We start from the raw sequence: 20,770 nt of genomic DNA, 5'->3' as shown, positions 1-20,770 counted from the left end.
CTAAAATAGCAACTGTGACAACAGAAGAACAATCACAATCTCAGCAACACACCAACCTATACCAACCCATTATAACACCTCTGTCACAGAAGAAAAAATCCATACCCAACAGTCAAGAACCAAAATACAACCAATGGCAGTTGTGAATGACATGCTGAATATTAATGAGGACAACATTCAAACACACACACATGAATATTTAGATCACATCTGCAACTTTTGTAATGCTAAACATTTTGAAGCAGAGAGACCTTCAGATTCTAAATTATCACAATGTTGCTCAAAAGGAAAAGTACATCTTCCCCCAATTACTACAAATCCTTTCATCCAGCAACTCATGACCGGTCAACATTAATATAGCAAAATTTTCTTCGATAATATACAATTCATAAATAGCACCCTAGCATTTGCTTCCATGGGAGCAAACATTGCTCCACCTCCTGGCCATGGCCCATACTGTTTCCGCATCCATGGATCAATTTGTCACAGAGTAGGCACACTGCACCCACAACAGGGACAAAACAGACAGTATGCACAATTATATATTTTAGATCCCTCTGAATCTGCAGAACAAAGAATGCTCATTTCACCTAACACAGGAATAAATCCAGAACTTATGCAAACACTGAGCACACTTATGGCGCAATACAATGCATTTGCTGAGGCCTGCAAAATGTTGCATCAGGTCGAAAAAGAATATGAAGACAATGCCATCAGAACAGGCAATGTTACTAAGGAGGTAATTATGACAATAGTGCAAGATCGTAAAAATGACTAAAGGTGTTATAACGCACCAATACATAATGAAGTTGCATTTATTTTTCAAAATAATGACAGAGAATCACCACTTGAACGAGATCTCATTATACACTGCAAACCAAGTGCAGACAATCCAACACAAAGGATAACACAAAAAATTAGTGTCCTTGATCCTAATCTGGAACCCATAGTTTACCCATTGCTCTTCCCATATAGGGATCAAAGCTGGGGAGTTGACATACCTTTGCAACACAGACCACAAGCCTTAGTAGGCTTAACAAATCAGTCACGAAATCCTAGAGTTAGGGTAACACAAATGCAATATTATGGGTACCGTCTTTCCATTAGAGATGTATTTAATCCCTTTTTACATGCTGGCTGGCTTACACAACAATATATTGTAGATGCATATGTCAAAACTGAAGCCAACAGACTAAATTACACACGCCAAAATCAGCCAAAATTAAGAGTAGAAAAATACTCAGGATTAATGGACTATTTAATTAATGAAGCCAATGATGCAGGCCTAATTCCTGGAAAAACTTATATTTTGCCTTCCTCATTTTTAGGTAGCCCCAGAAACATGCTACAAAATTATCAAGATGCAATGATAATTGTCAGAAAATATGGCAAACCTGATCTTTTCATTACAATGACGTGCAACCCCAAATGGGAAGAGATTGTTAATAACCTACAACATGGTCAAACTGCTGATGCACGCCCAGATTTAGTTGCAAGAGTATTTCATATAAAACTAAAAGCTCTAATCAATGATATCTGTAAAAATCATATTTTTGGACTAACAAAAGCCATTACATTACATTACATTAGTGATTTCTATTCCGCCATTATCTTGCAATTCAAGGCGGATTACATCCAAACTAAAACAAGAATTACATTCAGAATTTGAAGGAATAGAGAAAGCGATGAGATAAAATTTTAAGATAATAACAATGTCGGGTAAAAATAGTTATCAACGGGAAGTAGAAGTTTTTAGGAGATAGGAATAGGGTGAATTAAGGGTTTTAGATAACGTTTGGTAAATAGAAGAGTATTAGAGAGTATTAAGGTTATATAGAGTGTTAGATGTTGGATTGGGATTGGTCGTGCTGGATAGGTTTTATGTATTTTGTGAAGAGTATGGTTTTGGTATCTCTCTTGAAGGTTTTGTAGTTTGTAGTTGAAGATAACAGAATGGTGATTTGTCTGTCCAGTTTAGCTTCTTTGGAGGCTATAAGGTTGTCATAAAGTTTTTTATTTCAAAAGGGGTTTACCACATGCTCACATACTACTTATTCTTAAAGATGATAGTAAACCAAAAACAGAAGAACTAATAGACAAAATTGTATCTGCAGAAATTCCAAATATAACCACCACTCTTCGCTTACATGAAATTGTAACAAAACATATGATTCATGGACCATTTGGAGTACACAATCTAAATTCTCCATGTATGACAAATGGCAAATGTACTAAGGATTACCCAAAGTCATTTCAACAACAAACTATTGCAAATATTAATGGTTATCCTAAATACAGAAGATGAAACACAGTCCAAATTTCAAATTTTAATGGCAAGACAATTGATAATACTTGGGTTGTACTATATAATCCATATCTAGCCCTCAAGTACAATTGCCACATTAATGTTGAAGTCTCTGCTTCTCTGAAAAGCGTCAAATACCTTTTTAAATATGTATACAAAGGTCATGATTGTGCAAATGTTGTAATTGAAGAACACGGAAGTTTAAATCATGATGAAATTAAAACTTTTATGAATTCAAGATATGTGAGCGCTCCAGAAGCAGCATGGTGTTTGAATGGATTTGAAATGGATTATCAATCACATACCATACAAACTGTATTTTTCAACCCAAATAGCATTTCCACAGCAGCACACATAGTTTCACAACGCAATACTCATTTGACAGCTTGGTTCAAACTAAATCAAGACCATGAAGAAGCAAGGAGTATATTATACCCAGACATTCTTTTACACTATGTGTTTGACTCTGACCATTGTAGTTGGAAATTACGTCAACGGGGTGCTGAAAAAGTTATTGGACGCATGTATTCTGTGAACTTACTATCTGATCCAGAAAGCTACTCTCTGCGCTTCCTTTTGCTCAATGTTTCTGGTGCACAATCCTTTCAACATCTAAGAACTGTAAATGGAAATATCTACCCCACTTTCCAAGAAGCCGCAAAACAAAGAGGCCTCATTAACGATGATAAAGTATGGGACAACACTCTGGAAGATGCAATGCAATGCAGCATGCCTAAACAACTAAGGGATTTATTCGCGTACATCTGTATATTTGCCTCCCTACAAAATATGAATGACCTTTTTCTAAAATACGAAGAATATCTTATTGAAGATTTAGTTAACACATATCACTCACAATAATGATTGCACTCTATGTCGTAACATAGCACTCAAAGACATATCCAACGTTTTACTACTCCATGGAAAAAAGTGTGAAGATTTTGGATTACCATACACAATAACAAATGCTAACCTACTAACAAATACCTACGACCAAAACTTAGAAAAACAAACAGCTGAACAAATGATGACAACCTTAAACATAGATCAAAAAACAGCTTTACAAGAAATATTGTCAGCAACCCAAAATAACAACCTCTCCCACCGTTGTTTCTTCTTGGATGGCCCAGGAGGTAGTGGTAAAACCTACGGGCCGTATCGAGGTGGAAGAAGGTATCTTCTTTTTCAAAGGTCCCACGGCAACAAGAGGGCATCCGTGGAAAATCAGGGGCGGAAAACTGCACGGCGACACCAGGAAATACTTCTTCACCGAAAGGGTGGTGGATCGCTGGAATAGTCTTCCACTACAGGTAATTGAGGCCAGCAGCGTGCCTGATTTTAAGACAAAATGGGATCGTCACGTGGGATCTCTTCACACATTCAAAATTGTCCTCCAGGCTACCAAGCTCTAACATGCTCGCGTACCTCTGGGAAAGGAGGTGGAGTGACTTCCATTATCAAAACCTCCGCCACACCAAAACTAATAAACTCCATCAACATTCCCTCCCTAGAAGCTATTGCGTTCACCTTAGGCCACAAACAAAAAACCGCCCTCATACTCCTCTACAGAACCCCCAACTCCCCAGCAGATACCCTAGAAACCCTCCTCGAATTCATCACTGAACTAGCCATCTCACACAAACACATGACAATCCTAGGAGATTTCAATTTCCCAGACTACCCCAACACCTCAGGACAGATTGACAACTTCCTCTCCTCCCTCTCCGACCTAGGATTCCACCAAGCTATAACCACCCCCACGCACTCAGCAGGCAATATCTTAGACTTGCTCTTCACCCTCAGAGACCCAACGGCAGAGCCCCAACAAACTTACACCTCCACACCTGTCCCATGGTCAGACCACCACCTCATTGAATTCGAACTCCCACTCGATACTGCCCTAACCCCACATAAAGATCCCACCCCCCCCCACCCGACGTCAACTCCCTAATTCAGTCAACCCTCAAGATATGGCCGCAGGTATTCGCACCCTAAATGAATCTTGTACCCAACATCCCCTATCAATTGACCTAGCAGCCGCCACATGGCACTCTAACATCCAATCCCTCTATAACAACCTGGTCCAGACAAAAACAACCCAAATAATCACCAACAAAGCACCTGCTCCCTGGTACACTAATGACCTCCGATCCATAAAACGATCCCTGAGAAAAGCAGAAAGGATCTGGGCCAAACACCCGGACAATGAAACCAAAACCCACTGGAAAAGCATATCCACCACATACAAAACTGCCATTCTAGAAGCAAAAAAGACCTACTACGCTCGTCTCCTACAACAAGCCCCTTCTAGATCTAAACAACTGTTCACCCTCACCAACCATCTCTTCACCAACGCCCAAAGGAATAATCAAACCAACCAAACAGAACTCGATAGCGAAACTCTCTCGGACTTCTTCCAATCCAAAGTACAAAAAATCCGAGCTAACCTCGACGTCAACACCAAACCCAATCCCACTCAGCTCCAGCCAATTCTATATACCCCCCCTTCCACCACTCTCTCCCAATTTCACCCAACTACTCATGCGGAGGTCCTCGAAACCCTGAGAGAACTCAAACCCTCCAACACCATCCTCGACCCCTGCCCGTCCAGCCTCCTGCTATCTGCCGGAGACGCCATGGCAGAATCCATCCTCCCCATCATTAACACCTCTCTAACTACTGGAACTGTCCCCCTCAGCTGGAAATCAGCTATTATCAAGCCCACTCTCAAAAAACCCTCCCTTGATCCTAATGAACTTAGCAACTATCGTCCAGTCTCCAACCTCCCAATTGTCTCCAAACTCCTTGAACGAATTGTGCTCCACCGCCTACACCCTTTCATTGAAGAACAAGCTGCCCTATCCCCAGCCCAATCCGGCTTCCGTAAAGGCCACAGCACAGAATCAGTACTCCTTGATATCATCGACGACAGCTGGTCAATACTCGACAAAGGCAATGACGCCCTACTAGTCCTACTTGACCTTAGCGCTGCCTTCGACACAGTTGACCACCACCTACTCACATCTAGACTCCACGACCTCGGAATCAGAGACACAGCCCTCCAATGGATCACCTCCTTCCTTCACCAAAGGACCCAAACTGTCCTACTAGGGACACATAAATCCAACCCTAAGCCTATCAAATATGGTGTTCCTCAAGGCGCCCTTCTATCCCCCCTTCTATTCAACCTCTACATCAAACCCGTCATCGATATAGCGCAAAAATATAAAATCAAAATCCACTCTTATGCAGATGACATCCAACTGCTCCTCCCCTTAGGCGAAAACCGGCCATCCCAAATTGCTAACCTCGAACTCTGCCTCACTGACATGAAAACTTGGATGTCAAACAACAAGCTTCAACTTAACGCCTCCAAAACCGAACTCCTATGGATCAGAAACAAAAACACCAAATACCTACGACCTACACTAACATGGGATTCCACTCTACTAACGGCAGCAGATCAAGTTCGCAGCCTGGGAGTAACCCTAGACGGACACCTATCCCTATCTGCCCACATATCCCAAGTAATCTCCACCTCCTTCTACTACCTTCGCCAACTGAAAAGGATCAAACCCTACATCTCCACACCAGACCTCGCCCAACTTCTATACGCATATGTCCTCTCCAGAATGGATTATTGTAACTCCCTATTTAATGGACTAACCAAAAATAATATCAAACGCCTCCAACGGGTCCAAAATGCAGCCATCCGCCTCCTACACAACCTCAACTACCACGATTCCATCTCTCCGGCACTCCATGCTGAACACTGGCTCCCAATTAGCCAACGCTGTACTTTCAAAGCCCTGACAATTGCCCACAAGAGAATTTATTCCACCACCCCCTCCTACATAAAATCCAAGCTACCCATCTACAACCCCACTCGCACCCTCCGCTCAAAGTCAGAGACACGCCTATGCACCCCCCCCGGAAGATCCCTGCTCACAGAAACAGCCCACAAACGATCCTACAGCCACTTCATTCCACACCTTTGGAACCAACTCCCCCCCCAACTTAGACAACAGAACTCATTATTAACTTTCAGGAAATCGGTAAAGACCCTCCTCTTCAACTAAAGATCTCCTCTGTCTTCTCCCCCCCTTACGCCCCCCTCCACTCTCCTATCTCCTCCCCAAAACTCCAAGATAACCCTCTCTTACTCTCTCCACCAACAAATTGTATCTAAACGCATATAACTTTCCTTAAACTAAACTACTGTATTTCCCCCTTCTCTCTTTCTGCTATACTCTCCCTGTATTTAATTCTCTCCAAAATCCATAAATCCAATTACTAAACCTATTGTATTACTTATATGTCTATTTACTCTCCACTATGTATGTTCATTGTAGACCGTTCTGAGCTACTGGGAGGACGGGATAGAAATCCAAATAAATAAATAAATAAAAAAATTCATTTCCCCTCCAGTTAGAGGTTGCAAACTGAAAAAACACCACGAACACCTTCTCTCTCACCAAGCAGCCCTATGGGGTAAAGACCTAGATCAACTGCTTTCGCCCACTACTTATGGGGAATTCAGGAAGTGCCTAAAAACATACCTGTTCCTGAAATACCTAAATAACTGACCCGCTCTCCTCTCTCTCTCCTCAATAACGGTCCTCCCGACCTCCTACCCTTATCCTCTCTCACCTCATAAGCCCGCATATAATTTCACGGTACTGTGATACCTACAAACTGTTAACTATATCATATCGTAATTTTTCGCTGTACTTTTTGAAATGTGCGGCCTATTCCAAACAGGTCCTCTCGGACATCACTTACCAAACTGTATATCTTATACTTGCTCAGCAAATTGTACTTCTATAATTTTGCCTTCTTAAAGTCTCTGCACTCTATATTTCCTCTGACTATCTGCATACTGTAATTCACTGAATGTCCAGCTCTCTTGATTGTAAACCGCCTAGAAGTCGCAAGATTGTGGCGGTATAGAAGAATAAAGTTATTATTATTATTATTATTATTACATTTATACAACACTTCTCTGCACATTTCGTGCACAAGGTAACATTGCACTCCTTGTAGCCTCCACAGGTATAGCAGCAAATCTTCTTAAGGGTGGAAGAACATAACACTCCCAATTCAAATTACCCGTGCCTATACTTGAGAACTCATTATCAAATATGTGTCTAAATTCTACTGACGCTAACAATTTATGATCCGCTAAACTAATCATTTGGGACGAATGTACTATGGCCCCCCTCTATAGCTCTTATAGTGGTTGACAAACTGCTATAAGAAATAATGGATAACAACAAACCCTTTGGAGGAAAAGTTCTCTTACTTGGTGGCGATTTCCGTCAAACACTTCCCATGGTACCTCATGCTGACTGAACAAAAATTGTAGAGGCATGTATAAAGAATAACAATCTGTGGCTCAAATTCAAAGTCTTCACCCTTAAAAATAATATTTGATCAATAGACACTGATTTCAGCATTTGGCTCATCAAAGTTGGTAATGGTGACACGCCACATGTTGACGGCTTGCCTGATGACATCATTGAAATCCCTTCCCAAATTTTAACCACGGAAAATATCGTCAAAGACTTTTTTGGAGAAAATATTACTATTGCAGATATTTCAAAATTTTTTTAAAAAAATCTATACTTTGCCCAAAAAACTCTGATGTAAACACCATAAATGAACAGGTACTCAACATTTTGGAAGGACAAACTGTAACATATCTCAGCTCCACCTCAATTGATGACTCCACTCAGGAAGACATACAAAATTATCCAATAGAGATCCTCAATGAACTAACACCAACAGGTATGCCAAAACATAAACTCAACCTTAAAAAAGGAGCCATCATTATGCTGCTTAGAAATCTAAATACTAAAAGAGGATTGTGCAATGGTACCCGCCTCATCATTAATGATTTAAAGAACAACCTCATCATTGCTCAAGTAATAACCGGTTCAGCAGAAGGAGAATTAGTTTTTATTCCATGTATTGATTTGGCTCCAACATCCACTGATTTGCCCTTTACATTATGAAGGTGACAATTTCCAGTCACATTAGCCTTCGCCATGACAATCAATAAAGCTCAGGGGCAAACTTTAGAAAAAGTGGGCATTTACTTGCCAGAACCAGTATTCAGCCATGGCCATTTATATGTAGCTTTTTCTAGAGTTAGAACTTTTTCACACATTCTGATGACAGTTGTAGACGGCCCTAACCAAGGAAAACTATTACCAAACTAAAAAAGAATCTTCACAAGGAATACTGTCTACTAGCTTTATAGCCCGTTACATTAACAGGTGCTAAAATATATGTGTGTGTCTGTTTTTATTTCTTTCTCTCTCTGTTTCCTTAGCCCCTTCCTTCCTTCCTTCCTTCCTAAAATCTCAGCACCAAGCATTCCTTTACACCCTTGAATTAGTCAGGTTTTCTTATGTTGTCTGTAAAGTAATGTGTGTTATGTTCAGTTGGCAGAGGTTTGAGATAACCCAGGCTTTGGTTTTCATGTTTGTATGCATAGTTAGTTGGGGAGGGGGGAGCAGTTTGCAATAAAATACTGCCATTTATAGTGTTCCATTAGAGTAGGATCTCACAAAAAGAAGATATTTCTCAGACACTTTGGATTTTTAAATTGCACCTATATGCCCCAGTGGCACACAGATCTGCTAGAAAAATGTGAAAGCAAACAATCTTTTAAGCCTGCAACATCCAACAACAAATAAGAAAAATAGAAAAACTTAAATCAACCGTACAATGGATATTACAGCTTTCATGGTAAGTTTTCAGTAAATTTTTTAAACTCTTAAGTCTGCACATCTATTCTAGCACCCATTATTCTAACGGGCTTAAACACTAGTATCAAAATAAAACATAAAAGGGTGATACCTTTTTTTTATTGGACTAACTTAATGCATTTTTTAAATTAATTTTCAAAGGTAACTCTTCAGAAATAAGCAGATGTTGATAAATATCAGAATATATAAGTCAAACAAAAAAAACATTCCAATAGCAGTTTCACAGAGGGGGAAGTGGGTGGATGAGAGACAGGGAGATATGGATGGATTTGATAAAGCAGTATGGTTTGTAATGTAATAGAAAACCAAGATATTTAAGTCCTGGCTAGTGGGTGTCAAAATATTTTTTCATTGTGAATTGTCTTAAAATTGCCCTTTAGTATTCTCGCCATAAAATCATTGATTCATCGTCCATTTCTCCCTTTCTGTTATTCACCCAGCTCTCCCTGATTTCTCACCTTATCCACCCCTCCCTCTACTTGTGAAACTACCAATATAATGCTTTTATGTTTGACTTTGCAAAAAATTTGGAAAAAAATTTGAACATGGGCATGCTTGGGCATGCTTTTTCTGACCTAGATGTACTATATAAGATGGGGTTTTATGCTTCTTTGAAGCAAGTGTTCTCAGTTGTTTTTCAATTTAGATTTCAGAGAAATAAGGTTCAATAAACTATTTGTGGGTGATTTGTATTTTATTTGACTAACTTAATATATTAGTGTCAAGCACTGAAGTGCAATGTTGTGGATTGCAGTGTCTCTTCAGTGACCTGGTTAAGGAAGTATACAAAACTGGCAAAATCTTGAGCAATTAAAATTTAGAGAAGCAAAAAAAAACAAACAACCCATCACTAAGATGGCAATTCTATAAATGTGTTCCATAAATTAAGCATCACAAAAAAGCCATGCTTAGCGCTGTTATAGAGCCAGTGATTAGATTCACCTAAGCGTTATAAATTACAGGTGTAAGATGGCATTGGTACCCTAAAATATAGGCATGGCCATTTATGTCAATTCAACAGCAAGCATACAGTAAATGGGCACATCTAAGTGCACCATGCCATGTGCACAACTTATACTATTTTTCAAGTTGCCCACTTTGCTAGGCGAAATGCCTATGACATGCCCATGCTCCGCCCATGTTAATGTTCCAATGCAGTTGCACGCTAAGGCAATTAAACATACATTTTATAGAATAGTGCTTAGTGCTTACACACATAACTACCATTTATTGGTGCTAATCATGCGTATAAGTGCTATTTATTTTATAAATATGTGCACATGATTGGCACCTAACTTGAGGTGTGCCTTATAGACTTGTCCTGTAAACTTAAAAAAAAAAAAGACAAGAAAAAATCAATCCTGTATAAGAAACAATGTCAAACAAAATAACCACAAAAGGTTTTGCCTGGTATACAAGTGCTTAAATTTTCTAAACATATTTTCTCCCAGGGCGCATAGCTATCAAAGAAAGTCAGTTACTACTTTATTGGACTATCACCTACACTTGTAGGTCATTATTTCTACATATTAGATGAATTAACATGGCAACCACAATATTAGCTCAGTTTAAACTGATAAGAACAGATAATCTACTAGTTCTTAGACAGAAGGCTAATAAGCCATGTTTCCTCAATTTTAGATCTTAAATTTTAGGAATACTTTTTTTTTTTTTTTTTGCTTCTTAAATACAGTGTTTGTTTGTTTTGGTGCTCATACCTAAATGTTTTTCTGAACATGCAGGTGATAGAAGAAAATGGAGTTAGGAAGGTTTTAGTGTTACCACATTCAACGGAATTCCATCCTTCAATGCATCCAGCTCCACCACATGTGACGCACTATGTTCATCCTCATCCTGCTCTCCTTCCCCACCCACCTCACCCAGTGTACCCTCCAGTTCCAGGGTCAGGAGATATCACACCACAGTTTATTCATCAACATCTACCACCGCCGCCACCTCCGCAACCACCACCACCGCCACAACATATTTATCAAGAGCATGGTAAGAATTGATCCTTTCTACCCTGCATTATCTTATCTGTCTATGCTGTCTATTGTTGGATAAATTACTTTTGTGTAGTCATTCTTAGTTATTGGCTATCTATCTTTCCAACACAATAGTGTTAGATATTCTTGACTCCTATTATGTATAATCGCTTTCTATCTGGTGGGGGGGAGGGGGGCAAGATGACACTTAAATATTTAATGGAATGGAACCAATTTAGCTTGGAGGGGGCTTGTGAAAAGAAACATAGTATTTGAGAATGAGCCAGGGTACCAGAGAAATATTCCTTAGAAAAATGGCCCAGTCCTTTTCCATAGGAGAGAAGTTTCTTACCATCCCACTAGACCAGTCCAGATACTTGGTTTATAATGTCCTTCCAGCAGATGTGACATAGAAACATAGAAACATCAAAGATGACGGCAGAAAAGGGCCATAGCCCATCATGTCTGCCCACTCTATTAACCCTCCCCTAACAACCTCCTAAGGGGTCGCTCACAGGTGGTTACCACAGCAAAAAAAGGCCTTACCATGGGGCATGCTCAGGTGTTGTGTGGTAATTTTGTGATCAGCGCATGCTTCCCATGTGCTAAAAAGTAGATTTTCATTTTTAGCACTGGGGCAGAGAGGAGGTGGTTCTTAACCGCTTACAATATAGGTGGCGGTAGGGAAAAATTAGTGTATGGTAATTAATGCAAAAAAAATAGAAAAAATGGACATTTTACCCCACGGAATGACGCGTGTAAGGATGCACTAAGGCCACATTTTTATAGCAGTTTGGTAAAAGAGCCCCATAGTAAATGATGGCAGATAAAAACTTGCATGGTCCATCCAGTCTGCCCAACAGTCAATTTCATTATCAATTCATGATTGAACCCAAAATCTAGTAATATTACTAACATTTTACTCACTAAGTTACACTTTAAGATCTTTTCCCTCTCCCTCATTGAGATACACTACATTCTTACTCTTAGCATACAATATGAGCGCACTATAAAATGCACATCCTGATCAGTCCTTGTCGTTTTCAAGGCTTATTAAATAAATTTAGGAAAGAAACTGACTAAACTAAATAAAGCCCCCAGAGAGAGTCCCGTTAGCTCCATCTTACGTTTTGGATTCCACTAGTATGGTACGGTTTTTAACCACTTTTCAAAACATACCTGAAAATGCCATATTGTTCACTCTCGACATTTCAGCCTTGTACACTAATATTCCCCAGCGAGAAGCGATAGATGTCATTAAAGAAGAACTACATTCTCTGAACATATCAGATGCTAGAATACAGTTTCTGATAAAATTAGCATCAGTAGCGTTAGGCATGAATTATTTTCAATTCGATAGCAAGTTTTACAAACAAATAAAAGGCACCGCTATGGGGGCAATAATGGCCCCATCAATAGCTTGCTTATACGTGTCTAAATTTGAACGCATTTTCTTGTATCCTTCAACACATTGGCAACATCTTTTATTTTGGAAAAGATACATAGATGACATTCTGGCAGTATGGATTGGCACCGCCACTGAATTACATCAATTTTTCGAATGGCTGAACAAATGTGACAACAACTTACAGTTTACTATAACTCAGGACTGTCATCAGATTTCTTTTCTGGATATCAACATATCCTTACAACAGGGTAGTTTCCAAACCAGCATCTATCGCAAGCCTACTGACAGGAACAACTTGTTGCAATATGACAGTTTCCACCCCAGGTACTTAAGAAATAATATTCCAGTCGGACAATTTTTACGACTTCTTCGACTCTGCACTACTGTAGAGGAGGAGTATATCAGTAAGGCAGATGACATCAAGAAAAGATTCCAGGCGAAAGGGTATCCATTTTCTATGATTAGAAAAGCATACAAAAGAGGTTTATATGCCAATCGCTCCTTGTTGTTACAATCGCAACCCAAACAAGAGTCTCAATCCTTAGTTTGTGTGTTACCATACTTCACACGGGCCTTTCAAATTAAACGAGTCATTAAACAACATTGGCATATTATGCAGTACCATCAGGAGTTCCAAGAATTTCCTAGATTCGCTTTTTCTAAAAGTCAGAACTTGAAACAGAGGCTATTGCAATCTCAGTTTGTGAGTCAACCTACACTACCCAGTACAATGGGCGCACACACTTTGTGTGGGCAGTGCAAGATATGACAATACAGTGTCACGATACAACAGATGTCACTTCCAACTCGACGTAGATACACTCTGCAAAAGACTAACTGCAATTCTAAACAAGTAGTGTATGTAATTCAATGCCCATGTGGTCTCTTCTATGTTGGTTGTACTGTTCGTAGCACCAAGGTTAGGATAGGGGAGCACATTAGCAGAATTCGTTCTGGCATACAGGAAGCTCCCATGGTACAACATTGGCTCAATAATCAACATGACCCGATGGAATTAAGATTCTCTATATTAGATATAGTAGACATTCCTAGGGGCGGAGATGTAGGGCATGTCTTGTGGAGAAAGGAGCAAAAATGGATTTACAACTTGATCACCCTTCATCCATACGAACTAAATAATGAAATAGAATGGACAGCCTTCCTTTAGTATCTTTCACCAATCAGTGTCACAGGAAGATTTTCAATTTGCTTTATTGCTCTCCCCTTTTTGTTTCAACACATTTTGGCTCGTGGATGTTGTCATCACGCAGCGTTACGTATTAAGCCACTCCCCCTCCAATTTAAAAGTTGGAGCGTGTGTCAGCATTCTTAGTTCGGAACCTTTGAGGCATCTTTCAAAGTGGTATGTACTTTTTCCACGCTTCTTGTTCCCGTTTTTGGCAGTCACAAAAAGTGATTAGCGTTGTTCAGATACATGGTTAGTAAGCCAGCAGTGCACGTAATCTGAGCTCATGTTTATATTTAATTTTGCATTACAGATATAAGTTCAAGGATATGAATGAGTTATGTCATTTTACATCTACTAAGTGAGTGTTATTCGACCAGTGGGGTCTCCTGAAACAGACACCAAAACGGGGCCACGTTGGGACCCTGGGACCCTCTTACAGCATCTCTCACAAGATAAGTGAGGTTTCTTCTCAAACTTCAGTGACAACTGTATGCAACTATATAAGACAAATTGAAAAATATAAAAAAAATAAACAAATTTTTTATTATATTTAAGAAGATACAGTGAAGATCTTAGAAGTATTTATTTTACCTCAGAGTGTGACCTATTTTGTATTAAATACGCTATGACTGGATGGTGAACTCTTGTCCCAAGAGGGGGTTACCTCCCCCTCTTCAGAGTTTCATTTTTCTGAGCGCATTTCAAAGTTTGTTCACTCTCTGCAGGCTTTATTTAATTTAGTCAGTTTCTTTCCTAAATTTGTCATACAACTTGACTGACTATTGACATTAGACATTTTCCCTGGCACGTTAGACATTTTCCCTGGTACGTCAGAAACAAAGTAGCATCTATTTCACAGGGTTGAATTATGGCTGCCATGGGATGGGAAGCACATTCTTACAACGAACAACAGGCGAGTGACTTATTGGTATCATTTCATCTATTCACCTCGGATGACACTAACATCATTCCAACAGACTGGGAACATTTAGAGACTTTACAGAAACGCATTGTACGTGCTGAACTACATGCTACTACATTAGCTGAGTATTGCCGGTTAAAAAGAATCCCGCGTGGGCTTTCAATGTGAACTGAACCATGACTTTTTTTGGATAATTCAGCATTTTTGGACAAATGGAATGCTATACTAAATAAGTGTTCATTAGATGTAATGCTTTTAGTTATAGAAACCACTAAAGTAGAATTGGATACGTGTCGGAGTGAGTTCCAACAAGCAAAAGAATCCTTGGAAAGTAGTGTGAATGCGGAGGAATACAATAAAACATTGCAAGAATTTAACACTAAGATCGATGGGTTTAGAGAAGACTTGCGGAAAACCAAGATTAAGAAATTGCGTCACGATGAATTGGACTACACTAAAGGATTTGTATATGCACGGATGGACAAAGCTCGCAACACCAAACGTATGAAGCGTCCTACATACATTCAGACGTCATCAGATACGTCTGAAGATGACAAAAGACAACAAAAAAATCCTACTCACATTCAGGGTCAGAATGTCCATTTTCAGGGGGGACTCAAACCAAACATCAAAAGACCAGTTTGTTCCAAGTAGATGGAGACTCAGCCCTAACATCTAATGTATTCAATCTCTCTCCCGAAGCAGACACCGAAACGGGGCCGCGTTGGGACCTCGGGACCCTCTTACAGCATCCTTCACATCCCTCACATAAACCTCACTTATCTTGTGAGGGATGCTGTAAGTGACAACTTCAGTGACAACTGTATGCAACTATATAAGACAAATTGAAAAATATAAACAAATTTTTTATTATATTTAAGAAGATACAGTGAAGATCTTAGAAGTATTTATTTTACCTCAGAGTGTGACCTATTTTGTATTAAATACTCTATGACTGGATGGTGAACTCTTGTTCCAAGAGGGGGTTACCTCCCCCTCTTCAAAGTTTCATTTTTCTGAGCGCATTTCAAAGTTTGTTCACTCTCTGGGGGCTTTATTTAATTTAATCAGTTTCTTTCCTAAATTTGTCATACAACTTGACTGACTACTGACATTAGACATTTTCAGTGGCACGTCAGAAACAAAGTTTTCAAGGTTTAGGCATTAAAGGTCTGCCCAGCACTTGCCCTGCTTCCCATCTACTGGATTTGCTATTGAAGCCTATGCTAGCCTATCCTGTTCTTTCTTGCCATTTATGGGACACAGACTGTAGAAGTCTGTCCAGCACTTTCCTCACTGCTGAAGTTGCCATCTGAGCAGTGCTGTTACCCATCATAAATAACGCGTAGCTGTCATATTAAATTTTGTTTTAGTACTGTCCTCTTTCTATTTAAGGATCCTTTGTATCTATCCCATTTCCACCAGGAGGGCATTCCAGGCATACACTACCCTCTCTATGAAAACATCTTCCTGATGTTATTCCTAAGTCTACCACCCTACAACCTTAATTTATGTCCTCAGGTTATTAATCTACAAATGGTAAAACTACCGTATTTTCACATAGATAACGCGCACACGGGTATAGCGCGTGGGAAACCGACATATATGTAAAAAAATTTTATATACCGTGCATGCTGCCCCGACTCTCCTTTCGCCCGCCCCGACTCTCCTCTGGCCACCCCGACTCTCCTTTCCCCCGCCCCGACTCTCCTCTCCCCCTTGAAGTCCTGTCCCCACCCTGAAAGCCTGATCCCCCCCCCCCCGACGTCCGATTCACCGCCCCGCAGGACCGCTCGCACCCCTACCCCGAAGGACCGCTCGCACGCACTCCCACCCGCACCCCCACCCTGAAGGACCGCTCGCACCCCCACAGCCTCCAGACCCCCCCCCCCCCCCCGCATCATGTAGAAGCTCCTACCAGTGTCCTGCTGCTTCCTCTTGGCGGTCCCGGCCCTTCTGTGAGCCCTGCGTCTGACGTCGGAGAAAGAGCGGGACCGCCGGAAGACAAAGCAGTGCAGACGCAGGGTTCACAGAAGGGCCGGGACCGCTAAGAGGAAGCAGCAGGACACCGGTAGGAGCTTCTACATGATGCGGGGGGGGTCGGGAGGCTGTGGGGGTGCGAGCGGTCCTTCAGGGTGGGGGTGCGGGTGCGGGTGGGAGTGCTTGCGAGCGGTCCTTCGAGGTGGGGGTGCAGGTGCGTGCGAGCGGTCCTTCGGGGTGGGGGTGCGAGCGGTCCTGCGGGGGGGGGGGGGGAATCGGGGGGGGGGGGGGTGAACTATGTAAAAAAAAATTTGTAAAACGCGCTCACGCGTATAATGCGCAAGGTTATGCACGGTTTGTAAAAACCGTGTATAACGCGCGCGTTATATGCGTGAAAATATGGTAATCTCCTCCGTCCCTTCTTTCCTTTGGATTATACCTATTCAGGTATTCAAGTCTCTTCTCGTATGTCTTTTAGCATAATTCTGATACTATTTTCAACATTTTCTTCTTGAATGCTTCAATAATAATAATAATTGTATTTCTTATATACCGCTATACCATAAGTTTAAAGCGGTTTACAATAAGATTCATGCAATGAGAGAATGCGATGTTTACAACAAGAAACTTATGTTTACAACAAGATACATATGATTATAGCAAGATACATAAGTTCAGAGCGGTTTGCAAGAAGATACATGCAATGAGAATACGAGATGATTGCAACAAGAAAACAAATGTTTGGAGCAGGATACAGAAGTACAGAGCGGTTTACAAGAAGATACATGTAATGAGAATAAGAGAGGTTTACAGCAATATACATACAATGAGGGTAAGAGGAGTAATGGGGAGAGAAAGGACTTTCAGAGATACAAAATTGCCAGAGGAAGAGAACTCAACTTGCGTTAAATAAATGGGTCTTCAGTGATTTTCTGAAATCAGTGTAAGACGCGGCCTCGAGTATGGGTTTTGCGAGCCATGTGTTCAGTTTAGCTGCCTGGAATGATAGCATTCTGTCCAGGAACTTCTTGTAGTGACATGATTTCAGAGATGGGTAATTAAAGAGGTTTATTCTGCGAGAGCTCTTATTCGGGCAGTTGATGAAGAATTGGGAGGCGAGGTAAGTTGGTAGCATCCCAAAGACCGCTTTGTAGCTGATGCAGGCAAGCTTGAAGAGTATTCTGGATTCCACCAGCAACCAGTGGAGTATTTGGAAGTATGGGGTGATATGTTCCCATTTTTTTAATCCAAAGATGAGTCGGACTGCAGTGTTTTGGATTAATCTTAGCTTGTGAAGTGTCTTTTTATAAGCTTCCAGATATATGATGTTGCAGTAGTCCAGCGTACTCAAGATGGATGATTGTATGAGTAATCGAAAGGATGATTCATCGAAGAATTTTTTGATGGTGCGGAGCTTCCATAGTGCTGAAATACTTTTTTTGAACATTAGATCTGTATGCTTTTCCAAGGTTAGGTGTCTGTCAAGGGTAACTCCTAGTATTTTTATAGTTTGGTCAAGTTCGTAATCTCGACCATTCACGTGAATCGTGTTGTCACGTGAACATTGTAGAATGTTGTCAGGACTGGAATCTCTGAAGAGGTGGAGTCTGGGTTATCAAGGGTTACCTTGATTCGTGTTGGTGGCGGTTTGGGCTTGAAGTTACGTATAGAAAAGTAGTAGGTGGGGGGTGGGAGTAGTTAAGGGGGGGGGAGGGTGGTTGCCTTGCTTCTTGAACCAAGTAGGTATAAGGCGAGAAGTAGTATGCTCAGGCTGTCGTGGAGTAGCGCCATATTGTTGCGATAGTCAGAAACCACAATAGTGCAAGAGCCAACTAGTGACTTGTTTGAGAGAAGTAAATGAACAAGTTGGCTCGGCGGGATACTGCAATAGCGCAATGGTGCAGTGACTTACTTAAGAGTTGTGAACGAACAAGCTGATTCAACAGAGTCTCGGTTAAACAATAGTACAGTAGTAAGATAGCAGGTAATCTGCTGTGGAGACAGATGTACAGTAAAAAGTATTATTAATATTTATACGTTAGTCATGCCGCACTTGGAAGCCTTTTTGGCAGATATTTAAACATTAGTCATGCAGCAAATAGTTTGTCATTGAGCAGATATTTAAACATTAGTCATGCAGCAGATAGTTTGTCGTTGAGCAGATAAAAAATTGGTCGGGTTGCTGTTACCTGACTTGGAGCGGGGGCCTAGTGTCCATCAGGGGCATTGTCGCAAGTAGCTGGTTCGTGGTGGAGGTAGGACCGGCGGAGAGCGACTGGAAAGGCCGGGAGGTCAGGAGATCTAGATGTCATTAGAGTCTTGTGGGCGCGGGCCGTTTCACGCGGGCGTTTCACGAAGGCGCTCACTAAGGAGCATACGCCTTTGTCGGTGCGCCGTTGGCGCTGAGGCCTTTTTAGTCTGAGTCCCGGCTGGCTCAGGGGGAGCGGAGCAGGGCTCCCACGCTCCGATGATGTCCCCGATCTAGCTGACTGGAGGTGTAGGTGCGGGCGCTGAGGCCTTTTTAGTCTGTGTCCCGGCTGGCTCGGGGGGGGGGGGGGGGCGGAGCAGGGCTCCCACACTCCGATGATGTCCCCAATCTAGCTGGCTGGAGGTGTAGGTGCGGGCGCTGAGGCCTTTTTAGTCTGTGTCCCGGCTGGCTCAAGTCATCTTAGTAAGCTACTGCTTCCAGAATTTAACATGGTAGTCTGTTACTTATACACAGGAGTTAGTGCGTTAGCTGTTGATTCCCACTAGCCACAAATCTGCAGAAGGGTGTGTTCCGATCTGTGACTTTTTTATGGTTTACACTAAGACCTGGAAGACCTTCCAGTTATGGTGTGCCAAGGAGCTGGTGGAGCCTGAGAGGACTCCCATCCCAGAGATCCATGCATTCCTGCAAGACGGTCTTCAGAAGGGCCTGGAATCTCATTTTTCAAGGTACAGGTAGCTGGTAGAGGTTTACAATCTCTGGTGTCTCACTCGTATGCTACTCGATTTTTGAGGGGGGTTCTCAGATTGCTACCCCCATATCACAGATCATTCCCATCTTGGGACCTCAATGTGGTCTTGAAGAGCCTGCCCTGTGTTCTGTTTGAACCTTCAATGGAAGTTTCCCTGTTGGATCTTACAGTTAAGACAGTGTTTTTGGTTGCCATAATCTTGGCAAGAAGGATCTCAGAATTACAGGCCCTCTCATGTAGTTTGTTTTACAGAGTCAGGTGTTTCTCTGCGGATAGTACCTTCATTTCTTCTGAAGGTAGTTTCTGCCTTCCATATCAATTGGGAGATTTACTTGCCTTTCACCCTACTGGTTTGGCGAAATAGGATAGACTTTTGAGGAGGCTGGATGTGTGCAGAGCCCTACTTGTCTATCTGGAGAAGACTAATGATTCCAGACTTTCTGATCATCTTTTTGTGCTGACCAGCCACTCGAGATGTAGCAAACCAGCTTTCCAAGGCTTCTATTGCTGGATGGATTTGCATGGCATTGTAATCTTCCTACATTGCCTGCGGGAAACAGCCCCCTACATCACAGCACATTCGACAAGGTGTATTGGCTTCTTGGACTGAGTCCTGGCTGTATCGCCTGATGAAATTTGTAGAGCAGCTATTTGGGCTGCTCTTCACAGTTTTACAAGATTTTGCAGAGTGGATGTGGTGGCTGAAGAGGATGTCGCTTTTGGGTCCTCAGTTCTGCGGGCAGGCTTATCTGTCCCTCCCTAGATGTCAGGCACTGCTTTGGTATGTCAGATAACTTACAGACTCCTGTTACATATACACAGAACAAAAGATTAGGTTCTTACCTAGATAATCTTGTTTCTATTAATATACACAGGCGTCTGTACAGACCACACTGTTGGACCTTTGATTCCCCTGTTTTCTGCCTCGGACATTGCCATTGTCCTTGGGACCTCTTCTATTCTATCTAAGATTAAGCAGAGACTTTGCTACAGGAACAGGGACTCCCTATTCCCTTTGGAGTGTTCTCTAGCCCTTACTAGTTGACTTAGGTTGGTTCCTAGCTACTCATGTGCATAATTTATTGTTCAGTGTTTGCTTGTTAAATGTTTATTGGTCATTGTTCTATTTCATAAGTTACAGAGCAGAACAGAATATGTTTGTGACTGAGGAAGTTCCCCGTGCCTCTTCTCCTTTCTTCTGTTTCAGTGGAGTTCGATTGCTTTGGTACCAACTGAAGAGGGAGCTGT

The 20,770-nt window shown here is 41.4% G+C and overlaps 1 protein-coding gene across 5 annotated transcripts in view; it reads left to right on the top strand.

Moving 5' to 3' along the window:
* LOC117360640 (fibronectin type-III domain-containing protein 3a-like) overlaps positions 1-20,770 on the top strand; it is a 177,552-nt gene that overhangs the window by 40,582 nt on the left and 116,200 nt on the right. For all 5 annotated transcript variants that reach the window (XM_033944726.1, XM_033944722.1, XM_033944723.1 and 2 more), the window contains one exon: positions 10,821-11,079. In XM_033944726.1, the coding sequence (XP_033800617.1) occupies positions 10,821-11,079 (259 nt within the window). The remainder of the gene's footprint in view (positions 1-10,820; positions 11,080-20,770) is intronic.

This window comes from Geotrypetes seraphini, chromosome 5 (genome assembly GCF_902459505.1).
Source record: "Geotrypetes seraphini chromosome 5, aGeoSer1.1, whole genome shotgun sequence".
NCBI classification, from domain to species: Eukaryota; Metazoa; Chordata; class Amphibia; order Gymnophiona; family Dermophiidae; genus Geotrypetes; species Geotrypetes seraphini.
The sequence above is the reverse complement of the archived record's forward strand: the minus strand, read 5'-3'. Positions and strand labels throughout refer to the sequence as shown.